General features: G+C 36.7%; 3 protein-coding genes across 4 annotated transcripts; 2 read left to right on the forward strand and 1 right to left on the reverse strand.

The window, feature by feature from the left end:
- The first annotated feature begins 476 nt into the window (after positions 1 to 476).
- On the forward strand, positions 477 to 12,080 carry LOC135611022 (protein EARLY STARVATION 1, chloroplastic-like). Of its 2 annotated transcripts, none has more exons than XM_065106264.1 (11): positions 477 to 1,252; positions 2,274 to 2,365; positions 2,628 to 2,821; positions 5,079 to 5,118; positions 6,199 to 6,280; positions 7,214 to 7,318; positions 7,430 to 7,555; positions 7,844 to 7,965; positions 10,694 to 10,733; positions 11,462 to 11,536; positions 11,683 to 12,080. In XM_065106264.1, the coding sequence occupies exons 1-11, from the start codon at positions 1,002 to 1,004 to the stop codon at positions 11,837 to 11,839; spliced, it is 1,284 nt and encodes a 427-aa protein (XP_064962336.1). In that variant the 5' UTR covers positions 477 to 1,001; the 3' UTR covers positions 11,840 to 12,080. The 2 variants fall into 2 exon arrangements, with proteins under 2 accessions (XP_064962336.1, XP_064962337.1); XM_065106265.1 differs by having other exon boundaries at positions 481 to 1,252; positions 7,241 to 7,318; positions 11,683 to 12,078.
- Positions 12,081 to 12,940: 860 nt separating this feature from the next.
- LOC135611023 (probable serine/threonine-protein kinase PBL21) lies at positions 12,941 to 17,856 on the reverse strand. Its single transcript, XM_065106266.1, has 6 exons — positions 17,258 to 17,856; positions 16,998 to 17,161; positions 16,691 to 16,880; positions 14,732 to 15,123; positions 13,361 to 13,895; positions 12,941 to 13,263 (listed from the first exon to the last, which is right to left on the reverse strand). Exons 1-5 carry the CDS (start codon positions 17,358 to 17,360, stop codon positions 13,629 to 13,631), a joined length of 1,116 nt encoding a protein of 371 aa, XP_064962338.1. The 5' UTR covers positions 17,361 to 17,856; the 3' UTR covers positions 12,941 to 13,263; positions 13,361 to 13,628.
- A 4,743-nt stretch (positions 17,857 to 22,599) lies between these two features.
- On the forward strand, positions 22,600 to 24,186 carry LOC103982724 (WUSCHEL-related homeobox 8). The gene is made up of 2 exons (XM_009399723.3): positions 22,600 to 23,072; positions 23,551 to 24,186. The coding sequence occupies exons 1-2, from the start codon at positions 22,913 to 22,915 to the stop codon at positions 24,024 to 24,026; spliced, it is 636 nt and encodes a 211-aa protein (XP_009397998.2). The 5' UTR covers positions 22,600 to 22,912; the 3' UTR covers positions 24,027 to 24,186.
- The last annotated feature ends 157 nt before the right edge of the window (positions 24,187 to 24,343 follow it).

Below are 24,343 nucleotides of genomic sequence, written 5' to 3' on the forward strand. Positions count from 1 at the left end.
AGTCAACGGATAAGCCACGTAAGAGAAAATTTTGGACTGGTCAGCATCATGGAATGTCAAACTTCTTTCTTGTTGTCGAACCATTTTTTAACTTGTTTTCTTTGATTCACATGAACACGACTTTGAATGGACATTTACATACATATGTACGTACTAATTCTTTTATTTGATCAGCGGTCGAGTATATGTAATGCAGTGGAACTCCTCGACAGAAGCCATCGATCATTCGAAGCGTGACGAAGCCGGAGATGTTGGTGGCAGAAACGACGAATATTCAACCACGTGTTTCCCACCCGCTTTTTATCCCTCGTCACACAGAAGCGGAGGCATCTACGGGACCCCACTGGATGTCCCACGTGGCGAGAGTTGTGAGAGTCGTCAGTGTGTTGGTGGGAGCGACAGTCCAAATTGAAATGGCAGACGTAACTAATAGCGAAACCGAAGGTAGAGACCGTTGCCGGGAAGCATGCGCTTTGTTCCCCAACCCATGCGGGCGTACCCACACCGGGGTCTGTCGGCGGCGTCTAAAGCAAGTCCAACGCTCGGCCCCCTCCCCCATCCTTCCGCGGTTTCGATCTCATCACCTCCCGGCCCCAAACGCTTGCAATTCCATTTGCAGGCCTCCACGTAGCTCAATGACCGGCATCCGATCCCTCTTTCTTCTCCTTTTGAATGCTCCGCGAGCAGAGGGGGAAGGAGGAAGACGCAACAAACCGGAGCCCACGGAGTGGGTCCCGCCGGCGCAGCTCACGTGAGTGGTTGAGGCCTCGTCAGAGAGCCGAGGCCCCGCCGCGGTCGTCCCATCTCTTACGGCCACTAACCCGGGAAGAAACAAACAGCGAGCCTCTTGTAACGGAGCATCCCTCTCTAAAGGAGGCTGTTTCGAAGACATCCTCTTCCTCCTGGTATCTGTTTAAGAAGACTCCTTGGCCTCTCTATATCTCTAATCTATCTGATACCGACCCCATTTCGATCTCTTGGGTCTTAATCTTGGTTGGGAAATGGCCGCGAGATCGGGGGGGCTCGCCGCGGCCCCCTTCGATCTCGGCTTTGGGAGGATCCGCCTCCCGCCGCTGCTCTGGATGCCCTCCTGTGCGCGAGCCGGCGCCGGCCGAGGAGGGGTAGGGAGAGTGGTCAGGTGCTGCTGCCCGGCGGAGAAGGCGGAGGACTGCTGGCTCGAGCCCAAGAAGAAGGGCGGCACGCGTAGAGCTCGGGCGGAGGCCTTGCCGTCTCTCCCCTTCCCTTCCACACGGTACGCTTCTTGTGAAATGCTTGGACAAGTGTTTTCGTGATGTGCTGCTGTCGTCGGTCCATTCTTTGCCTTAGGAACCCTGAGCTTAAGGTGCATTGCCCTGCTTCTGCTGCTGAATTCTAGTTGGTCAATGTTGGTCCAAAACGCATTTCTGTCAGCCACAGTGCTGCCTTTTTTATTGTTCTACCAAGTCTCCATTTAATTCATTAAGAATGAGTTGTCCTCAATTGCACATATTATTTAGTGTTAATTCTCTGGCTCGGGTGCATATATCTCTTTTTCCTGGAGATTGCTATCAGCACATAGTGTTGCTTATCCTTCTCATCCTGGGGATATGCAATTAATGAGTGGTCTTGCATTTAGTTGTGTAATACTTTTATTGAGGTTGTTAATAGTTTATCAAAGGCACATTAGCCTCATAGTTCCACTTATGGATACTTTATACACGTTCCTTGAGGACCTCCATGTACTAATCTTGTGTGCTAGACATGAATGTGTCGCGTGCCTCTCTAATTGTAAATTTATTACAGCACGGTCAAGGTTTGTGGTTAAATGAATCCTTGAGTTCCATCTAGCATTCTGATTAGATATCGTCAAAGCTTATCCACAAGCTATGAAGCTTCCTCTCTTTTACACATTAGATTCATATAATTTATCAAGTCTTAAATCATTTTACAAGCCAAGTATGATTTTTTGGTCCCCATACATATCAATTTCATGCTTGTGTTGGAGATCTTACGTTAGTTTGTACATTTTTACTTCAGGATCTAATTGTTGCGATGCCTAAAAGACCAACCACCCCATCATTTGATGTGTTTCTTTTAATTGAACTTTCTGTTCTGTAATCTACCACCAATCTTAAATTTCAGCATAATAAGAGTTAATGAATCACCATGTTATTCTCTAACTTTCTATAGTTAACAAAATCCTTATTTATCCAGTTTGGAATTTGACAGTTGTTAATTAAAGTTGTAATGTTAAATTTTATTGTTTTTTGACAAAGTTAAAGCTCTTATGACAGCTCCAAAAGGCTCTCCAAGCAGCAAGATTTCTCCTCTCGCTGCAGTCCCAAAAGTTCTGCTCCCGAGTCTCGTGATACTCCCCCCAAGAGAGGTGTGTTCCAGTGCCAACGAGTTTAGTGGTTATGAATTGTATAATTTTGTTAAAATGGCTCCAAGATATTGGTATGCTTCTGAGTAGGGAGTGCTTTCCATCAAGCACAAATTATCAATAAGCCAGCAACAAGCATGTCTTTGTGGTTTGTATCATGTGTTTTCACAAAGAAGCTCATGCACTATTAGTACACTTTATGAATTTACTTTTGTCATTTGGAGTATTCAAGGAAAACATTTGCTTCTTTGATGTCTCCTTTTAGACACTGGTATTGCAAGTGAGAAAGAATGGGGCATCAACTTACTGGATGAAATGGTCAATGAGTTTGGCACAAATGAAGATGGAAGTACATGGTACCGGGAAGATGGAGAAGAACTCGGCGATAATGGATACAGATGTCGTTGGGCTAGAATGGGTGGTAAATCTCATGATGGCTCTTCAGAATGGAAAGAAACTGTAAGTTCTCTTGAATGCATTATAAATAAAGTTATGTACTACTAATTGAATTTAATAAATTGAAACTAATGAATGGTTAAATTAGTGTTTGTTTTTCTGAGCAATCTCTTTCGCAAAAAAGTCAGTGTCATATATAGTTATACCAAACGAATATCAATTCTGAGTTTACGACATTGGTCACTTGTATGACCTATCCTGTCTTCATGCATATCCATCTGCCATCTGTTCATGAAAATATCTATTGCCAGATCCACACTGTTAGCTGTCTCTTTATCCTTCGACTTCATAGTCAATGGTTGGTTGCATTAGGAACTGCAAGGGTTACTGTTGATTAATGTCTTATGATGTTATATGCTTTATCACCTGGTCTATCAATGTTGATATGACCTGACCCTCACATTTACAATTATGCATCCTTTATGGCAACAAGTTTGACATTGTTTAAAGTTTAAACTTTCTTTTTATGAATTACAAATATCAATTGATCTAATGTGAATTCTTTTGTTCGTGAACCTTCTTGAAAGAATATTGCTCTTCATAGTTTTACATGGGTGGGACAATCACTAAAATGTGTTCTTCTCATGAATATTCCCTCGTCTCCTTTTTGCATTACAACCTCAAGTAATTAACCTAATTTGATTTTTATGTTAACCTAGGATTATTGTGCCTATCAGTACATATTGACACCAATTCTTATCGTACTGGGAAAATCAGGTGCAGTTGAAATTCTGATGCGTGGCTAGACCAATTCGTGGCCTTAACACGAGCAAGACAACTGGCACAACACAAAACTGTATCATGCCAAATAGGTATCAGCTTAAATCCATGCCACAGAATGACAATCCTTGAATTTAACACCTTGTGCTCTGGTTGGCTGCATGAAGCCTTGAGAACATAGCCCTAACTTGACACGAATACCCATACAACAGCTTTTTAATTTACTGCCTAAGACACATGCTCGTGGAGTTGATGCATTTCACAATTGGATAATTTGTCATTTCTCTCAAGAGTACCACCATCCAGCAGTACTCAACCCACCCTCATCTGACAGTCCTCTTCCAACAAGTGTGTCACTATCACCCTGAGAGTTTCTATCTGAACCTGTAACACTACAAAATTTAGTCCCACATCGAAGGTGGGTAAAAACTTGAATTGGCTAAGGGCTTGGTGGGTTTACCATGATTAACTTTAGTCCAAACATTTTGGGTTATATTATTATAAGCCTATCAAGTCAGTGGGTTTATCTCATTGAACGAAGCCAGTTTGAGTTGGAAAGAACTATTCATGGATGAGGTCAGGTGGATATCACAGTATAGAGGCCCATGTTGAGGTTTGAATCTAAGAAATTATGGTAATTTAAGAATCTAGAATAGCATCATTTGTACAGATAAACAATCAAACAATATCAAACTCTATCCGCTGTTTACTTTTATGTAATATAAATCCATAAATAATATGAATTAATAGCCTATAAATTTTGGTGAAAATGAAAATTCAGAGTAGGGGAGATCGCCCAGGTAGAAGATTCTAGTAGCTAAGTTTGCATTAACTCCTTATTTCCGTGTTGTACTTGTACATGCCATTACTTTCTGGCAAGGCCTACAAGCATTATTGCAAACTTTTCTTTCTGTTATGTACTGTGTATGTGGTATCAAAACGTGGAATATGTTGCCAATGCAAGCTACAGAGATCAGAAGAAAGAAATAAAGAAAACTTGGAGTGGAGATAACCTGAGTAGCAAGACCCAGGCTCTCCCATTATATAGTAGCATAGATGCTCTAATCCAACTTGCATTTGTTCCAAAATTTTGGTCTTTTGCTTTTTGGTCTAGGATGATCAGATGGATACCAATTGGAATTTACGATATTTAGAACAAGGGTAACCATATGAAGGGGAGGCCATATGCAAGTTCAGCCATCATATTGGTGCCATTCATCTAAAGGTGCATGTGAATTACAATTTCTGCAACATTCACATTTCCTCATCTGTATGGTAAATAGAAATTCATTTGTAACATTTTCTTGGAGTCATATTCTCAAACTTCTGTTATTTTCTTTAAAATGTTTACATATATTCTTGGATGAACCAAAATGTTTCTTTTTACAATCAAGTTCCAATTTAAAAGCAAAATTAGGCACTATTATGATTAGCAAACTATATATTAGTTTCATTATGTCTTCACAGCATTTGCTAGAAGCATCTTATTACTCAATAATCAACATAAATACCAGTTTTACTTTCTGTGCTTGCTTGACAGTGGTGGGAAAAGAGTGATTGGACCGGATACAAAGAACTAGGTATGCTACTTTGAAATGATAATGATTTGTGCTGGTTGAAGTTCAAATCCTCCAAGAGTTACATTTTATGCATTATGTTTTATGACACTAGCAATCTGATAACCCTTACGCCTTACAGTATGTTGATGATAGATCTTCCTTAGCTAATGGTCTGGTTCAGTGATGTTTAATTGTATGACATTCAGGATATGCCACTTTGTTATGAAAGCTTTTCTAAAGTTAAGAAAAAAGCAGAACAACATCCACTATATGATTATTTTTAATAGTATTCTCCTTTTTCGTTATCTTTCATCGTCTATCTTTGCAGGCTAGACATTCTTTTCTGGTAATAACTACACATTTAATTCCGACTCAATAAATTTCTAGTTGCTAACATATAGGGTCACTGCAGTGGGAATGGACTTTTATGGTACATGTACATGTAAAGTGACAATTTGATGTATAAACTTTGTTTATAAGAATTACACTTAGACAAAAGAAAAGACATCTCAAGGTCATCATGCATAGATAGACACAATCTGGCTTGCATAAGAAAACCTTATCAATTGAGAACTACACAACATAAGTAGTTTATAAAAAAATGCTTGATACACATGTATGAGATAGTTATCCAATACAATGTCTTGAAGTGTCCAGTTTTCAGATCATTATTATAGGAGTATATTTCTAGTTAAAAGGTGATTTCTAAATACTAAGAAATATTAAAGCACTATGCATAATAGATCAGTTATTTAGTACATATAGATTTTACTAATATTATTAAATTATAAATTTTCAGTGCCTGAAATTATACCTCTGCATGTATATGCAGTCCCTGCATATTGTTGAATGACACAGTGTCATGAACAGTTTATTATAAAAAAGTTTAATCTGTTCTGCATCTTAAACTAAATGTTGCTTCTATATTATTGCCTACATTATCATTGATGTCATGGACTGAATCTAAGATACACTTCTTACAAGTTGCTATTAGTTATTTAAAATTATGTTATATCAGATGAATGTATGATTTACCACCTAATCGGGTAATTATTGCAATGTTGTTTCTTCTAAGTTCTAATTTGTTATCACTTTCTAAAGGTGCAGAGAAATCTGGGAAAAACGCTGATGGAGATTCATGGTGGGAAACATGGAAAGAAGTACTGTACCAAGATGAATGGAGGTAAAATGATCTCAAATTCACTAATGTTAGCACTAAAATTATGAACTCAGTTGATATGTCATCAAACTGATTTAGTTTGAAATTGTTTATTTTTTGTGGCATAATATTATAGGAAATACCTTCAGCATAACCACTAGATAAAATTTTTATGATTGCTATTTTTGCCCAAACTCCAACGCACCATATTTGCATAGCAAGTACTTTTGGAACATGTAGATACCAGATTCTGTACGAATTCCCCTTTGCTGCACATGTATGCCTGCTAAGCATTGTGACATCGTATGAAGGTGCAATTCCACAATGGCAAAGGAATGCTAGTTGGAGGAATTGTGGCCACTCAAACTCTTATTCCTAAACTAAAAATTCTGCAGAGTCTTCAAACAGCACGTACACCCCCACTCAAATTGGACAACAATACAAAATTCTGTCACATTATATACCTAGCAGACAGTATATCAAAAGATGTTAAAATTTAGATAATGGATCTAAGAACAATCATCCTAACAGAGGAGTTATAGTTGCAGGCAGTTCAATTACCTGATAAATATTCTGCAGCAATGCAGCGTGAGAGCATGCCATACAAACACAGAGTTTGCAATAAATTCTCTTTTAACTATTATCAAAAAAGTTACATATATATTATGTACTATAAGCTTAGCAACTATTTTTCTTTTTTCATCAAAACTTATCCTGCCAATGCTACCATTAAAAGAGGCAGCTCAGTGCACACAGTTCCCCCATACATCATTACTCATGCAAGCTGAGCGACTGCTAATTTCTGCCAGTGCTACTATATAAGTATATAGTGTATACACCCAAATTCAGAAAAAAATGGTTGCCAAGAGTCTGTTCTTTGTTTTTTCTTGTAAAATGTATATATTTAAATTTCTCTGCAAAGATTACAATTTAATATATGATAACTGTATAAAGCAGTAATGATGGACTCATTCGCATCTGTAGTAATCTTGCAAGGATTGAGAGGAGCGCACAGAAACAAGCAAAATCAGGCACAGAAAATGCTGGGTGGTATGAGAAATGGTGAGAAATGAATCAGTATTTGTCACATACTTTGTTTTTTTTTTTTTTTTACTTTATTTTTTTTCTGTTAGCTGAAGTAGTGAATCTGACTGGACATTACTTTGTTCCCAGGTGGGAAAAGTATGATGCAAAAGGTTGGACAGAGAAGGGAGCTCATAAATATGGAAGGCTAAATGAACAATCCTGGTGGGAGAAGTGGGGTGAACACTATGATGGAAGAGGATTTGTACTAAAATGGTTTGATTTTTTCCATGATCCTTTACATTCTCCTTTTTAATTTCTTGTGGAAACCACTGATGTACTTCATCTACAAAAAACAACCATAAATCTTATTCGATAACTTTGTAAGCATATCTTTCCTTCCAAATTCATTAAATCTTTGCCATGTACTCTGTAATTGCAAGTAGATTCTAGATCTAATTTTTTCGAAGGGCAACTTAGATACTCAAACTTGTTTTGGATGATAAACTTTTGAAGTATTCTTCTGCTCTTAAATGCAACATAACTTATTTGCATGTTTGATAGGACCGATAAATGGGCAGAGACTGAGTTAGGTACCAGATGGGGGGATAAATGGGAAGAAAAGTTTTTCGCTGGAATAGGTTCACGACAAGGGGAGACATGGCATGTATCTCCTACTGGTGAACGTAAGTTGTGCTAGTATTGTCATTCTTCTTGGCATGTTGATTGTTAAATTGTTAGACATCTGCTCTTCCTGAATGTTGATGAACCTGAGAAAAATCATATGAGATGAACAGATTCCGAGACAAATTTATTTGTTTTAAGCTTAATTTACAAATTCTTTATTGTGGCCATTCAATCTAAGATATTTCTTCTATGTAGACAATAGAAACTTAATACGAGGATCGTTAGCTCAAAAATTTGTAGTGATTCAAATATTATTGTTTTACTACATCTCTTTGATGCAAAAGACAAGGAAAGAAGGGAGTGGCTTAAATACATATTTGTGCCTTTTTATATATCAAGTCCATATGTTTTTCTCTTTTTCTCTACTCATTTTGCCCACCTGTGTACTTTCTCTATCTTAACGATGATAAGCTTTTGTCTTCCTTTCTTGGCTTTCCATCTTTATCTGGCTCTTGTTGTTTAGGGATATCAGAGACTTTTTCTTAGTTGCATGAGCTTCAAAGGAAATAGAAAATGAAGCTTCTTATTCTGCAAATTTTTTCTTGCCAATCTTATCAAGTCCATATGTTTTTCTCTTTTTCTCTACTCATTTTGCCCACCTGTGTACTTTCTCTATCTTAACGATGATAAGCTTTTGTCTTCCTTTCTTGGCTTTCCATCTTTATCTGGCTCTTGTTGTTTAGGGATATCAGAGACTTTTTCTTAGTTGCATGAGCTTCAAAGGAAATAGAAAATGAAGCTTCTTATTCTGCAAATTTTTTCTTGCCAATCTTTGGGATTCCGAGGTTATTTCCAAGTTGCATGACTTTGAAAATAAACAAAAAAAGAGAGTTCCTTTGCAAATTTAGTTGCTTAAAATATGATTAATTATTAAAGTTATTTGACTAAACTAGTCAATGTTTGAATTGGCCCTTTCTTATAGTAATACTAACCCAATTTTTTTGTTTCAAATGTTGTCCTATCATTAAATGAGGCAAGGATTGCAATTTTGATCTATACCGAGTCCTGCTTGGTATGGTATGTACTGAGGTGTACTGACAATACGTTCAAAATCATAAAAAAAAATATCTAAAAATATATGAAAATAGAAAAAAAAAATTAGATTGGGGGTTCTTAAGTTATAAATAAATATAAATTTAATATAATTTTAGTAAAAACAATGTAAATTAGGAAAAAATAATATCACATAATTTTTTCGGGCTTTGGGGAGTAGCTTTGTGATACGTTTCAATCCGTCCTTCCATTAATATTGAATTGTCTACAAAAAAATTATTTAAATTATTAGATTATTTTTTTTATACAACTTAAATTTTAAATTTAAAATGAATTAAGTAATCAATCGATTGATATACATGATTGTACCATCAAAAAGAATGACGAGACTCCATAGGCGGTGGATCGGGATCCTCGATCCTATGTATTTATTTATCAGTATGATATGTTTGTCGGACTCAATCTTGAAATTGATCCCATGACATATTATACTAATGTCATTGGTGCATCAATGTGGTGATGGTCATAATTTGATCGTCGTGAACCACATGTGTAAGGCAGCTTCGAAAGCAAGGATGAATATGACATGTATTGGCCTCTTAATCATCTCAAATTAGTCTATTAAATTTGATCCGATCCACAAATCGTATCTTTGTTGAGTTTAGAAGAGTGAAAATGTGAGAATAAGAGAGGGATGTGAGTGAAAAGGAGTCTGAGATAGTTTAAGAAATTGAGAGAGTGAAATGAGTTGAAAGAAGGGAAAGAAAAGAGTTTAAAAACCTTTTTCTAAGCCGCAAATAGTCAAATTGACCATTTGAAATAGGACAATCTCAGCCCTTGATCGATAGCAATCAAAATTTGTTTGTTACTAATTGGTATAGGTCAGTAATGGTAGGATTTCGATCGTTGCCGCCCAATACAGACCCTGTATCACCCGACAGAGGGCGGTCCGCATATTAGTATCTTGTTGGACCGATACATACCCCCTATACCAGGTGGTATGCATTAGTATAGCAAACCCTAATATGAAGAGTGGAAATTAGGAAGATTAAATTTGCAGGATCTATTAACATAAAGTTATAATTCATGGAACCTTTTAGGGTTCTAGAAATTTTGTTTAGAAATTTTGAATGATTGAAAGTGCTGTACTATCAGCTTAACAAAAATTCTAGAACGAAATGATAGATCAGTTTATTCAAATACCTACATAATCGAGTAAATTATTCTTTTTTTATATTCAGACATCATAAGTAGTTCAAAATTTCTTATTAACACAAACAAGAAAAGAATTTGCTTTTTGATTGTTAAACTATTGGTTAAAATCGACTGCCTGATATAGCCACCAGGAAAAAAAACATACTTGGAAGCCTTTGCATGATCTCTCTCTCTCTCTCTCTCTCTCTCTCTCTCTCTCTCTCTCTCTCTCTCTCTCTCTCTCTCTCTCTGCTACTACCTGATATAGACACCAGAGGAACACATATCTGGAAGTCTTTGTATGATCTCTCTCTCTCTCCTCGTTCACTACCTAAAATGAAATTGCAGGTTGTATTCCATTGAATTTTTTTTTTGGATATGCTTAACATGTATGCACCAGTGCAGAATCATGTGGAAAAGGCGGAGTTGTTTCTATTTGTGCCTTTAAAAATATTTTACCTCTGCTTACTGCTGTAATTAAGTTATATACCTTACATCACTTGAACCAAATTACTTGAAATCAATTGTCATTTCATGTAGGTTGGTCAAGAACCTGGGGTGAAGAGCACTTGGGAAATGGGTACTTTTCTGAGTTTTGGTTGCTTACAGTAGTCTTTAAACATGTATCAGCTGTGAATCTTTTTTGCCTAGAAGAATCAATTCTCCCTAAACTTTCAGAAATAGAAAGACCATAGTGTCTCACTTCCTAGTTCCTAATCCATTTATCTAGGCACAGAATGAATGCAAATATGTTTTATTTTAGTCTTTTTCTCTGTGTTGAGAGGCAAACCACAAAATGTAACATTATTTGTTTATATTTGTAGAATTTCTGAAGTTTTGGCTTCCTGAGCCCTCAATATTTGCCTGTTCCTAGTTCCAAAGTTGGTAGTTAAATTATGTTATGCTTATTCGATAAATCTTACTGTATTGCTTTGTCTGTGCTCAAGATATTCCTTTGCAGAACCATATAATTTCATTCACCTACTCATTCTTGTGTACGTGCTTTTTATGAATAAACTTGTATATCACTGTGTAACTGAAATACATGACAAGCAATTAAATAATCCATTTATCCATTTGGAGAGGGGTGTCTCACATACATATTTTTGGAGGCTAAGATTTCTTATCATCCAGTGGAATCCTTCATCACTTTGTCCATGTAGGGTGCCCAAAAATTCTTTGATTCCATTTTGCTTCTCTGTAATAATTTCCTTTGTATGATAAAAGAAATTTAATTGTTGAACTAATTCATAAAATAGCATAAATTTTTATTTTTGAATTAACCATAACACACTTATTTTGACTCAGAAAAGTACACAAGTATGGTAAAAGCACGACCGGAGAAAGCTGGGATATTGTTGTGGATGAAGAAACCTATTATGAGTAAGATGATTATTTATGCTTTGTTAGTGCTTATTGTGCTTCATGCAACTTCTTTTAAGAGAACAATGCATGATATGCTAGTCTAATTCTAATGTGGTCATGTCTCCTGCAAATCTAATATATTGGTAATTCTTTTTTCAAATCAGAGCTGAGCCTCACTACGGTTGGGCAGATGTTGTGGGTGATTCCACCCAATTGTTATCGATACAACCTCAGGAAAGGCCACCAGGTGTATACCCAAATCTTGATTTTGGTACATCAGAACCAAGGAAAGATGATCCACCAGTTGAACCTCTTAAGTAGTGTTTAGTTTGCGGTAGTAGGCAGTCCTATTTTTTTTTACTAAATCTGGTTTTTGTGCTAAAGGACATCCTGAAATGATTTATCGAACCTAATTCTTCTCTTCATTTATTCATTTGTTCTCTTGTGTTTTGCTGCTGTTTTTCTTCATTTATTCACAGTATTGCGAGAGTTCAAACAGGTGTGGAGACAAAATCTCTTCGGTTGTATTTAGAACAAGTAGTGTATTTAGGTGATTGCTGAGTGCTTGGCACTTGTTTTCACTGTATTGTATCATGGTTTTAGTAATGCCATGTAGATTATTTAACACTTTGTTGTCTGATTGATTTTAAACGGAAATCATCATATCAATTAGAGAAAATATCTCATCGAAGTCGAAACTTTTTATGTCGTATGAAGTTTTATGCTCATTGATTCTCATTATTATTCTTTTTATTCTGGATATTTGTCTTTCTATTCTTTAATCATTTTTTTTTCAATCGTAAGTCTGGTTTGCCAATCTTCATAAAGCCAAAATCTTCTACTTTACAAGATGCATAGTATGACATGAGATACCACCATCAGTCACCCAATTTAATTCTTCATTTAAAGTAGGTGCAACATAGGTTACATCACAATAGCGTGTGACATTAGCAAGAAGCCATGAGGTATAATGTTGTTCACCTATATTGTGGTTCCTCAACATAAATGTTGTTCACCTATATTTCTTTGATCAAACTGAACCCAACCAGGAGACCACCACGGGAAATATCTTCCTCTATGGCAGATTTATCTCAACAAATAAACAGATTTAGGAACGATGGGGAATTAAATTCTATGGAACTCAGAACCAATTCCATACCATTTTAGAAAATGGCAATAGCTCAAGGGTTTCTGCATAGTATTTTTGTGTGCTACAGATTCAGATCTAAATAGCTATCGTCTGGGAATTCATATTGTGCTTTCATTCAGAGAGAAAACAGTAGTGGTCAGAGAAAGATTACGTGAGTCTGCTGTTGCCATCCGAAGCAAATGTTGAATGGTTTGACTTTGACCATGAATATTAAATCTGCACATAATGCAACATAGATTCTACAGTGGGTCATGCAAACAAGATGAAAAGCATGATCAGATATTGTTTCTTCTTATTCAATAGACGAGTCCCCAAATCTTTGCGAAAACAAACATAACATCACTGAGATTTTGAAATATATGGTTGCTGAGAAATTAGAGCAGAGTGTGAAATTTCAAGGTGATTGAGCTCAGTCTCTATCCATCAACAGTATCGAATTCTAATCTCCAGGTTGCTTCATTCCTCGAAATGATGCCACGGGAATTCACCTTGAATAAACAAATCGAATTCCTTAAGTCCACATAGTTCCAGGTATTCATAGATATTCTCAGCATTAATCATCTGCTTGCTCACTGCTGGTTCCTCCAGTAAAGCCCTGAAACCAACAGCAACGATGGTATGAGGTAATACATAACTAGAAAAAACTTGTCATAACAGTATATGAAGATTAAAATTGATTCTCACAAACTTACCTCAACCGCTTTGTCAGGTACATCCTCCTTTGCCCATCGTAACTAGACTCTGAATATATGATTGCAATATTTTTGGTATAGAACAGTGTAACGCATCTCCACAAGCATATAATTTAATAGGCACTGCACAACATCTGATTTTTTTTTTTTTTCAATCACCATCTTCTACATCGCATTGAGTTGAAACTGTAAATATGCTACACGGCCGTTTTCAGACTTGGGGGGCTCATATGTATAAATTCCTTGAACCTCTTCTTCCTTTACACCCTCAAGATGGTGTACCAGCAACCTCCCCTGGGGGCGGTGATGGAGAGGTCTTGATCTTGGAATCAGGCTCAGGAATATATGGCTGAGATGCCACATGATTAAGGGCAACAACCACATCGGCCATGATGGGTCGAAAATGGGGCTGCTCTTGAAGACACATCGAGCCAATGACAACCAATTGGTGAAAGGCCCGTGGTGGGAAGCAGCCTTGAAGAAATGGATCAGCCAACAGGTTGAACTTCCTTCTGTCACTGAGAAAAGGTCTTGACTGAAAGAAAGATACAGAAGTAAATAATACAGAGCAGCCTTGAAGAATCTTTTATCAACATGACATATGACATCAAATTTGACTATTACATTATATGAAAGTAGCTTTTAATGTGCACAATATATAGGAATTGCAATTTTGCTACAGAATGAGCATATGCTGTCTAAGCATAGATATGTCAGCATAAGCTGAAGTATACATGGACTACTTCATGTGGAGTACATGTTTAGAACATTTATTTGGTTAACTTGATTCCAAAATTAGATCCACAAATCACCCCACTAACATTAAGAAGCAAGGGAAAATTAACTAAGGTTTCTTTTAATGTATCATGATAAAGATCATTACATATACACAGTGTTACATCCAAATTGCTGTGAACTACAAGGTGCCATATAACAGAAATTCACAAATATGTTTCAGATTTGTATAAAAAGTTCCTGAAAGAAATTGAATAATAATTTATGAGGCACTACTTATTGGCAGAAAAATCAAGCATCATACACAGCAAAGTTAAATTGAAAAATAAAAAGTCCATTTATACTGGTTTTGACAGCATAAGAAGAATATGCCAGTAGGATGAAGCGAGACTTCTTACTTGTTATGATATGAAATGTAGAATGTTATCCACTGAGAGTAATTATATGCTAAAAAGGAGACAGTCATGTTGTGATAGGATAGTCATGCATGGTCAAAAAAAGTGAGGTTTACAGTCATGCATAGTAAAAAAAAGTGAGGTTTACAGTCATGTTGTGATAGGATAGCTACATTTATGTATTGCAATAGCAGCCTAAACCACTTCTTCACTTAAAACCATACTGATTGAGATCACTTACCCAATTTGTTAGATATTGCTCGCCTCCAATCCTTGAAGAATCAAAAGCCCTTTGCCCGGTGATCAGCTCCAACAGAAGCACACCAAAACTATATACATCAGACTTCATTGTCAACTTGCCACTCAATGCATAGTCAGGAGCACAATAGCCATATGTTCCCATCACCCTTGTCGAGACATGTGTGTTGTCGCCATCAGGCCCAAGTTTTGCGAGTCCAAAATCAGAAAGTTTTGGATTGAAGTTATCGTCTAACAATACATTTGCAGCCTTCATGTCCCGGTAAATAACAGGAGGATTTGCAACATCATGTAGATATGTAAGCCCTTTGGCAACACCAACAGCAATCTTTATTCGTGTGTTCCATTCCAGGGGTGGTTTGCTCAGAGAAGGATCTGAAAATTTTAACAAATAAGCATAAACTGCATATGAAAAGCTTCAAAAATAAAATATAGTTTATCCAGAAAACAGTGAAAATGTGGAACATAGTTGAGAATATTATAAGACTACAAGGGAGCTGCATACACATTTTGTGAACTAAACACGGGAGAAGCAGACACATTTTGAGAATATAAATTCCAGTGGCACGTTACATGCGATTAATTGTAAACTATACATTTTCAGACCTGCGATGGAGAAAGCAACTTTTTCTACCCACAATACTAAATAAAATATGAAAATTAACACAGTATACATTGAATCTCATGAATACTTCAGATCACAATCAGCAATGTATTATTTGGTTCGACAAGGAGTTTGTCTAAAAGCTAACAAAAGCAGTCCAAGTATGCATTTACAATATTCAAACATTTTGAACAAACATGACTGGCTAGTTGGAATGAGTATATACATCATAGTAGTTGATAAGAATCTTGCTATTATTTGGTCACTTCTAAAGAGAGTTTGTCTGAAAGCTATAAAGCAAGTTGAAACAACAACAATTAATAGAAGTCAAAATTGTGCAAATCTAAAGAGAAAAATACAAACATAAAAGAATGGTTGGAATAAATATACAACACCTGCAGCTCTAAATATTTTAGAAATATTTGTCACATTGGCAAATTATATTTAAGCTCAGACAATTTATATTTTAGAAATACGAGCCAAATTTTTTAGAAAGCTCAGACAAGTTACCCTAAGGGTGGTGAAATTAATATATGTTACAAATTCCAAAGTAGCTATATAATGCAAAGATTAAAAAGAACTGCATTATGTTACAAGTGGCATTATGGAATATATTGTTAAATTTGCAAGTTTTCAAAGAATCCTTTTCATGTGGTCTTCGCAATTTTTTTCTGTCAAAGCAAACTCCATTGTGGATTACAACAACCAGTACATATAAACCAGTAACCTGAAGAAAGTTAATGTATGAACAGTCCAGTCCAAGTGTGTTTCCTTAGAAAGTGTTGCCATAGTTTTTGCATTTCTTTAGATATCATTCACCAACAAATGTTGTCTGGTTTCTGCCAGTATCTAATGAGGTTTATTCCAATGTCCTTCACATGCTGGGTTTGGAGTTTCTCCATATAACCAGAAACTAACGAAGATCCCGGCAAGTACCAGATCAAGTCATCTATGCAAAGGAGGTCGTACCATGCAAAAAGAAGGATATGCAATTAAACAATTTGTTGTATACCAAGTTTAGAGGTCATCTGCAACCAACAATATACTAATGGAGATCCTGGCAAGTACCAAAACGATTGCTTGGAATACTGGATCATGTAATCCACACCAAGGTCATAAACTATGAAGAAGCAAATGCTATCAAACACATTGTTTCGTCCTTCTGGAATTAGAAGTACATTCAACTACAAGTCCGCATGCAACAAAAAAATTGCATCAGATCCTAAAACAAGATGGGCCAGCAATAAACAGAACACAAGAAAACCATCGAAAGAGAAGCAGAGAAAACAGATAGACATTGGCTGTGGAATTTCTGAAAGTAAGAAAAAAGACACTTACCAAACAGGTGGTCTTCCAAGCTGCCCTTTGGCATATACTCATAAACTAAGAGCCTCTCGTCTCCATCAGCACAGTATCCAATTAAGCTCACAAGATTCTCATGCCGTAGCATGATCAGCATGAGCACCTCCACCAGAAACTCTTTGTTTCCCTGAAGCCCATCCCGGTTTAGCTGCTTAATAGCTACCACCTGCTCGTCAACATCCAAATCTGATTTAGACAAAGGTAAACTTTTGATGCAAAAATTACCAAGAAAAATCGAAGCTTTCCAGAATCCAAAATTATAATTAAAATAGTAAAGACTTGCCTGGCTACAATCCAACTGGCCAACGTAAACTCTTCCGAAGCCCCCTTCTCCGATCAAATTGGCTTCTTTAAAGTTCTGGGCAGCGGTGGCGAGCTCTCGGAAAGCAAATCTTCGGGCACAGTTCATCATCTCCTTTCCAAGCGATGACACCTCGCTCCCACGCTCTAATCCCACACAAGGAACCCATAATGTCGCCGAAAATCCCAAAGAAAGATGTCCGACTGAAAAATTAGAATGTGGAAACCATTGGAGATACCCACCCGAGGAATCGCCAAGGAATCTGGAGTTGGGTGCGCCGGCGGTGCCCTCTAACCTGCAACTCCTCTCCCTCCGGCGAAGGTTGAAACAAGGAAAACAGCTCATCTACGGCAACGATCTCAATCCCTAACTCCGATCTAAAGGGAACTTTATGACACCCACGTCCATTTCCCTGTTGCCGCGGAACGGGGAATCATCATCAATTTCCTCACTCTATACGCTCCTCCTCGTATCGACTGCCCTCTCTCTCTCTCTAACTTTCCTATCCCAAAACCTAAGAACAACTCGTCTTCTATAAATCAAGAATGAAGGCGGTTTCAGCTGCGATCCAAAAGACCTCCACAAGAAATAGCAAGAAGCACGACAAAAACCAAAGGGGTAGGCCGAACGAGAATGCCGAGAAGTGCGAGAGCAGAAGGCGGAGTCGCTGACACAAGTCAAGGAGGACAGCAACCGCTTCATACCTCATCCAAGGAAGGTTGCCTTTTTCTCTTTGCCGTTTGTTCGCTTCTTCTGTTGCTGCGGCACAGCAGAGGCGAGAAAGAGAGAAACGACATGGGAGAGGCGATTTCTGCGCCTCGTCGTCTCTTCCCTCCGTTGTCGTCTTCCTCATCCTGCCAGCGAGTTAGACTGAATCACCCCTGAAAACAGTCAGCGGTGATTCAGTCCTCTTGGAAAATTATGTCCTTCTCGTCTTGTCGCCAACGGTCTCTTCAATGATGATTCGCGCGTCCCGAAGCTTCCGCCCTAGCGATTACCCATCCGGCGTGGCTGTCCCACAGACGTCGTTTCGCGGGGTCCATAGGTGCTTCCCCCTTCCCGCACGACCCATCCATCGGTATACTGTAAGATTCGCTCATGCGCTTGATGAGCAAGCACTTTCTACGGTCCTCATCCCTATCACCACTATACGTGTCACATCAGACTTGATTAGATCGATGTCCGATCCGATTCCATCCACATCACTTACAAAGCATAAAAGATGGAAATCACAAAGCAATCCTAATAAATGAGTTAAGCAGTTTATTGGATGATTCTCCGAGAAAATATTATTTTTGTAGATTTTTCTCAGATGATACCTTTTTTAAAAATGTTCATTTCATCATTTTTATTTCTAATATTTCAAAAAAAAAATCTCTTTAAAAAGTTATCATTTTTTTCCCACCCAAAACACTATATAGTATTTTTAAAAATATTATATAATATATATTTTTATTTTAAATATAATATATAGTGTTCTTTTAATACTATATTTAAAAAAAAAAATACTATATAATATTATGGATAAAAATAAATCATAAAATACAGTAAATATGTGGTATGAAACTTTGGAGAAAAAACACTGTGAATAACTTTTGGAAAGTAATTTTAGGATTTTTGAAATAAGATGTGACGATTTGAGAATTTTAAAAATAAGATATCATCCGGAAAAAAAGTCAAAAAGATTTTTTTTTTTAATAATCACACGAGTTTATTTGCTTGCATCTATCTTACAAATTTTTACATAATTATGTCGATCATTTCATCTTAAGAGAATTATGACATAATATAATAAGCTTTTTTTTTTTTTTTACTCTCATGTGGCCAAATCTTCGATATAAGAAAACAAAAAGGTAAGAAAGAATCCTTTTGTGGTTATGCTTAAAACAGAGGTTCTGATCCATTGTGAAGCCACTGACCTAAGATAGAGTACATATTTATAGCAAAATGATTTCTCTCTTCTAACCTCGATATGGAGTTCCATTATTTTGACAATTATTTTAATGGGGAATATGTTTTAATAGTTATAGCTCAATGACTTCCATTTCATTGAGCTTCATATATTATTTATTTATTTAAATATACAATCGGATCACACTACTCATTCATTTACCACTGACTCAATAGCTTCGTATTTGTTGAGGTATTGTTATTTTTTTTTTAGTTTGCTATGTTAAACCATCCATTTATGAAAGTATTAAGTTAATTGTTGATTGTCCGAGTTGTCTTAGGGTGATTTTTTTCGACACCAATCACCTCTAGCACTAATGATGTTGAACTATTATGTCGGAGATGTTTTTAATAATATCCCTCTAATACCTAAGTCAATACAAGTTCAGATGATTCAACTTATATTTTTATATTATATTGAGCCAAAAATATAATTTTGAGCATATCGAGAGAGTTCTTTTATAATAAGCTCTTAGTATCGTTACTCCCGCAAATTACAGGGCAACATGTCTCTATAGACCTTAATGCATCAAATTCGAAATAAAATAACTTTGTGCTAAAGTGTCTCGGTATCGATTTTATAGTATTATGGTATTAATCACAACAACATTAATTGTCGGCTACATGATAGTGCGATATCAATCATCGACACTAAGTGTTGATCTATGTTGTTAGAGATAGAAAAGAAAGTATCTTAAAGTGATACTACATATATCCATCTCAATATTTATGAGCTAGCTCAAATCCTATGCTTTTGAACGAAAGATTTGTCAGCACTCACTAAAACATAGAGCACAAATCCTTAGTAGCTTATCCTCAGAAGTTATTGTCCTAAGAAGGAAGAAATCTGAGTTGAAATGTAACTACCATTATCATTTTCTCTCTTTTTTTTTTATTTTTTTCTTATACATAGTATCGTATTTCAAGATTTGACTGAGAGTTCAAAATCTAATCTTATGCTTTCTATATAAATATTTAAAACATAAATATTTTTTATACATAGAATATTAATTTTATCAAATATATAATTTTTTTTACATTCAAATAAATTAATCTGATGATAACGAATCTAACACAACTATAGAGCTCGAAACTCACTTGCTAAAGTCTTGACGGTCGAATGCCGAAAGATGCTACTAATATATTATGACAACATATACAAAACCGATTAGAGGCCGAGCGGGCTGTGTTGACAATGGCGAGCGATAAAGAAAACAATGCGAGTTTGTGCATGTGAGAGAGACGACGAAATGGTGGAGGGATGCATGCATGGATGCATGTGCACCGGCCGATCCCGACTCAATGGAACGTAGAATATAGAGAGAGAGAAGAGAGAGAGAGAGAGAGAGAGAGGGTACCGACTGCCACATGCACCGGCAATCCGTCCCTCGTTAATTACATCCTTCTTCTATCTTAAATAAGAACGCGGTCGGTCCTAAAAACGACGATGGATTGATCATTTTTCTTATTGAAGTTATTCATGTTCATTTAGGACATTTTAATTGGTTTAAATTCCGATCCTTTGATAGATTCAGACCATCTTTTCTTTTCGATGTATACGGATAATTGTCGGAAAAGAAATCACCAATCTGTTAATTAATTCCCTCCCAACTCTTCAATGTAATGGCTTTTGATGAAAAAGAATATCCGTACAGTCAAATAATATAATATTTTTATGAAAAAAATTGACCAAATAGAGTAGTCTTAATTAAGTATAATTTAGTTAATATTTTCGAAGACTAACTAATTTATAAGAACGTAAAGCTTTGGATGTATTAGGGAGTCGCTTACGATAGTCATCGATGTTTTAAATGTATTTGTCTTACGAATTATTTTATTTAAGAAATAGATGAAAAATAAATTTTCTTGTAGCTTCTTATGTCCAAGTATTAGTAATTGTTTCTCTTGTTGTTAGTCAAAGATTATCATTCTTTTTTTTAGCTTATAGTAACTTCTTTGATTAGATATAGTTATGGACAAACAAAAATAAAATAATATATTATAATCCATAAGAGAAATCTTTCACACTAATAGTTGCTTGACGCATAGTTGCATACGTGACAATGAGGAGATAAGATCTATTTATAATCGGCCCACATGTTTGTTAATCCAAAAAATAGTTAGAAAATATTTATTATTTTTATTCTATTATAAAAACTATTTTGACATGATAATTAAGATCATATATTCTTTGCTAATACTTTATTCTCATCGAAACTAACTTAGAGTGCGAAAAATATCAAACCAAAAAATTATTTCAATCTCAATTTCTTCGTAAGTTAATCTCATAATGTAAGTTCAAATCCAATTCAATCTTATAGCACAAGCTCAAATCTAATTCAGTCCTCGAAAGAATTATCATATCCTCTCTAATATTTTTTATTAACATATATATATATATATATATATATATATATATAGCTTAAGCCTCAAAAAGAGATATCATTGTCACAGTACCATAATTTTGTACAGTGCGTCCATATTCCAAATTCATTGCGATGGATTATGGTGTTATAGAGAGTTCATAATGTCAAACATAGGATGATCAAAGAAAGTGTTATCTCTACATAACTAATAATTCGTCAACTTTGACAACTGACCTACCAATTCCTTGATTTGTGCAACCGTGTTGAAAAGGAATCACTCCCACCTCAGAACTTTCATTTCACTTCACTTTCCTCCAACCTGATACAATCTACTACTCACCATCCAATGAATGAATGAATGTTTGGTTGATCACTTATGCTGGTCTTCTTCTTATTTTATTCTTTCACTTGCTAATAGAATATTAGTCTTCATATATTGACAATGGGTCCCAAAGTATTTAATATGAGCATAAAAAATACCTAACTAGCTTAGTTACCTTTTAAAAATACATGTATAAAGATGTAGTCTCTTATATCATTCTTTTGTTGAGTTATATCGATTTTAACATCATATCCAAGATAGTAAAACTTCAACTTTAGTTAATTAATTTATTATCCATTAAAAATAAGGATTTTTTTTTTTTTGCATATATGTTCATTTAAGGTCCCATAAAATGGCATATTTGTCACATAATCCGTATCAAAGTGTATTAATATCAAGTATAATTTTAACTATATATATAAGGTGAATTTTTGAAAAAAAAAATTAACTTTGAAAATTGTTTACAGTATCCTAACTTTAAAAAATTCTCACATAACATTTTTTTTTTATAAATGATCATTTTGGCCTGGCGTCCATCAGACTCATCATTTTCTTCGTCCTACATTATTCTTGTCATGCACAAGGACTAGAGACAATCATAATAAACGAAGTGGAGGGACGACAAAACTCAAATTTACGATTGTAAACGATAATGACAAGTCTGAGAGCTATGGAAGACGACGTAGGGCAAAGGTCGCGATAAGTTCGAAGACGATGATATAAGTAAAATAATTTTTTTATATAGTTAAAAAAAATATAATATTTTTTAAATTAATATATTTTATAAGAAGTATTTAAAATTATATATTTATTTATTTATTTATTTTTTGTGCCAAATGCACCGGTGGTATATGTATAAAGTGCCGCTGTCTCTTCCTCTTGTCTTACAAAAAAAGGCTTTGCGATTTGATGGAAGGCTTGACCTCCCCACCCAAAGAAACATCATATCCCAGCATACCATCTTCCACCCCTCTCATCATTAGATTCCAAGGATTCCGTAACACCACCTACTCCCACCACCGTCTTCGCCTCCTAGTCCTCCAATCCCGGCCGCCCATCCCACTCCACTGATCCCGAGGCAACTCTTGTCCACTATAGAAACAGAAGCGAACAAAAAGAGAGAATTGCGGCCCAACCTCGCGGCTCCACCGTCTCCGTTCCTTGATTTATACTTGTTTATTTTGGAAGGTGGCGACTTCTTCATCACGATGTAGGAGAGCGGAGGGACTCGCAGTGTTGTCGACATCGGGAGTGGAAGCATGGAGGAAGGGGTGGCGGAGGAGGGAGCGGTGTGCGCGAAAGTGATGACGGACGAGCAGATGGAGGTGCTGCGCAAGCAAATCGCCGCCTACGCTACCATCTGCGAACAGCTGGTGGAGATGCACAGGGCCATCGCGGCCCAGCAGGACTCGCTCTCAGGTTCTTCCCCTGTTCTTTCCCCTGCCCTCCTCGATTTGGTCGATTCTGGTACTTGTAGATTGCTGGATGTGGGAACTCCTTAGAATTCGATTCTTGGGGGCAGTGATGGATCAATCGATGTTTTCTTGTTGTTCATTGCGTCTTTCTGTTTCCCTCTTAAAATCTCACGGGTGATCCATCATCGGTGTCTTCATGGCGTGGTGTTCGGTGTTGTAGTAGATTTTGGATCTCTGTTAAGATCCTCATCCATTTTCCATTTCAGATACATGCTCGTACTCTCTGGATTTGGTGAACTCCTCCTTTCTCTGTGCTGAAACTAAACATAAACATAAAGGATATTGTTCTCTTGCAATTCATCATCCAGTATAACACAAAACCCTCTTGGAGGTGAAAGTGTTCGACATAATTCTCGGCATCCCAAGGAAAAGCCATTACGAAGATGTCATCTAATCACCATAGAATTGCTGCTGCAATGCAGGGATGAGGCTCGGTAGTCTGTGCTCGGACCCCCTAATGGCACCAGGAGTCGCTAAACTCTCTTCACGGCAGCGGTGGACGCCAACCCCGACGCAGCTGCAGATTCTTGAAACCATATTCTACGAAGGCAACGGGACTCCAAGCAAGCAAAAGATCAAGGAGATCACCTCCGAGCTCTCGCAGCACGGCCAGATCTCGGAGACGAACGTCTACAACTGGTTCCAGAATCGGAGGGCGCGGTCGAAGAGGAAGAAGCAGCCAGGTGCAGGACCCAACGCTGCTGAATCGGAAGCCGAGGTCGAATCCCTGAACGAGAAGAAAGCCAAGGCACATGGCAATCTGTCTCCTACCGTCGATGATGGTCCGTTCCAGAGCCCAGATATCATCTCCGAGTTGCGGTTTGCTGATCCAGAATCGAATGGGAGTCAGAGCATGTTTGCATTAGGTGACATATCCAAGTATGGTGATGCGTTTTAGTGTGGTGAAGGTGTTGTGTCGTGCTGACAATTGGAAGGATATTGTGAGGAACACGAATCTAGATGGTCGCAGTCCGGTTATCTTTGTAAAGCAGATTAGGTTGTCATGCCAGGATATGTATCTCATGTTGCAATCACACGAAGTTGGGAGTTGGCAGCAAGTCAATTAATGTCAGCCAAAGGTCAAATAATATTATAGGAAACAATTTGAATAATAAATATAAGTTTTTCACTAATAAAATATTTTTAAAAGGTTTATAGAAAAATTGTATTGGAAAGAACATAGAGACTTATGATTAGAAATATATTTTTATACTC

This window comes from Musa acuminata, chromosome BXJ2-4 (genome assembly GCF_036884655.1).
Source record: "Musa acuminata AAA Group cultivar baxijiao chromosome BXJ2-4, Cavendish_Baxijiao_AAA, whole genome shotgun sequence".
Taxonomy (NCBI): domain Eukaryota; kingdom Viridiplantae; phylum Streptophyta; class Magnoliopsida; order Zingiberales; family Musaceae; genus Musa; species Musa acuminata.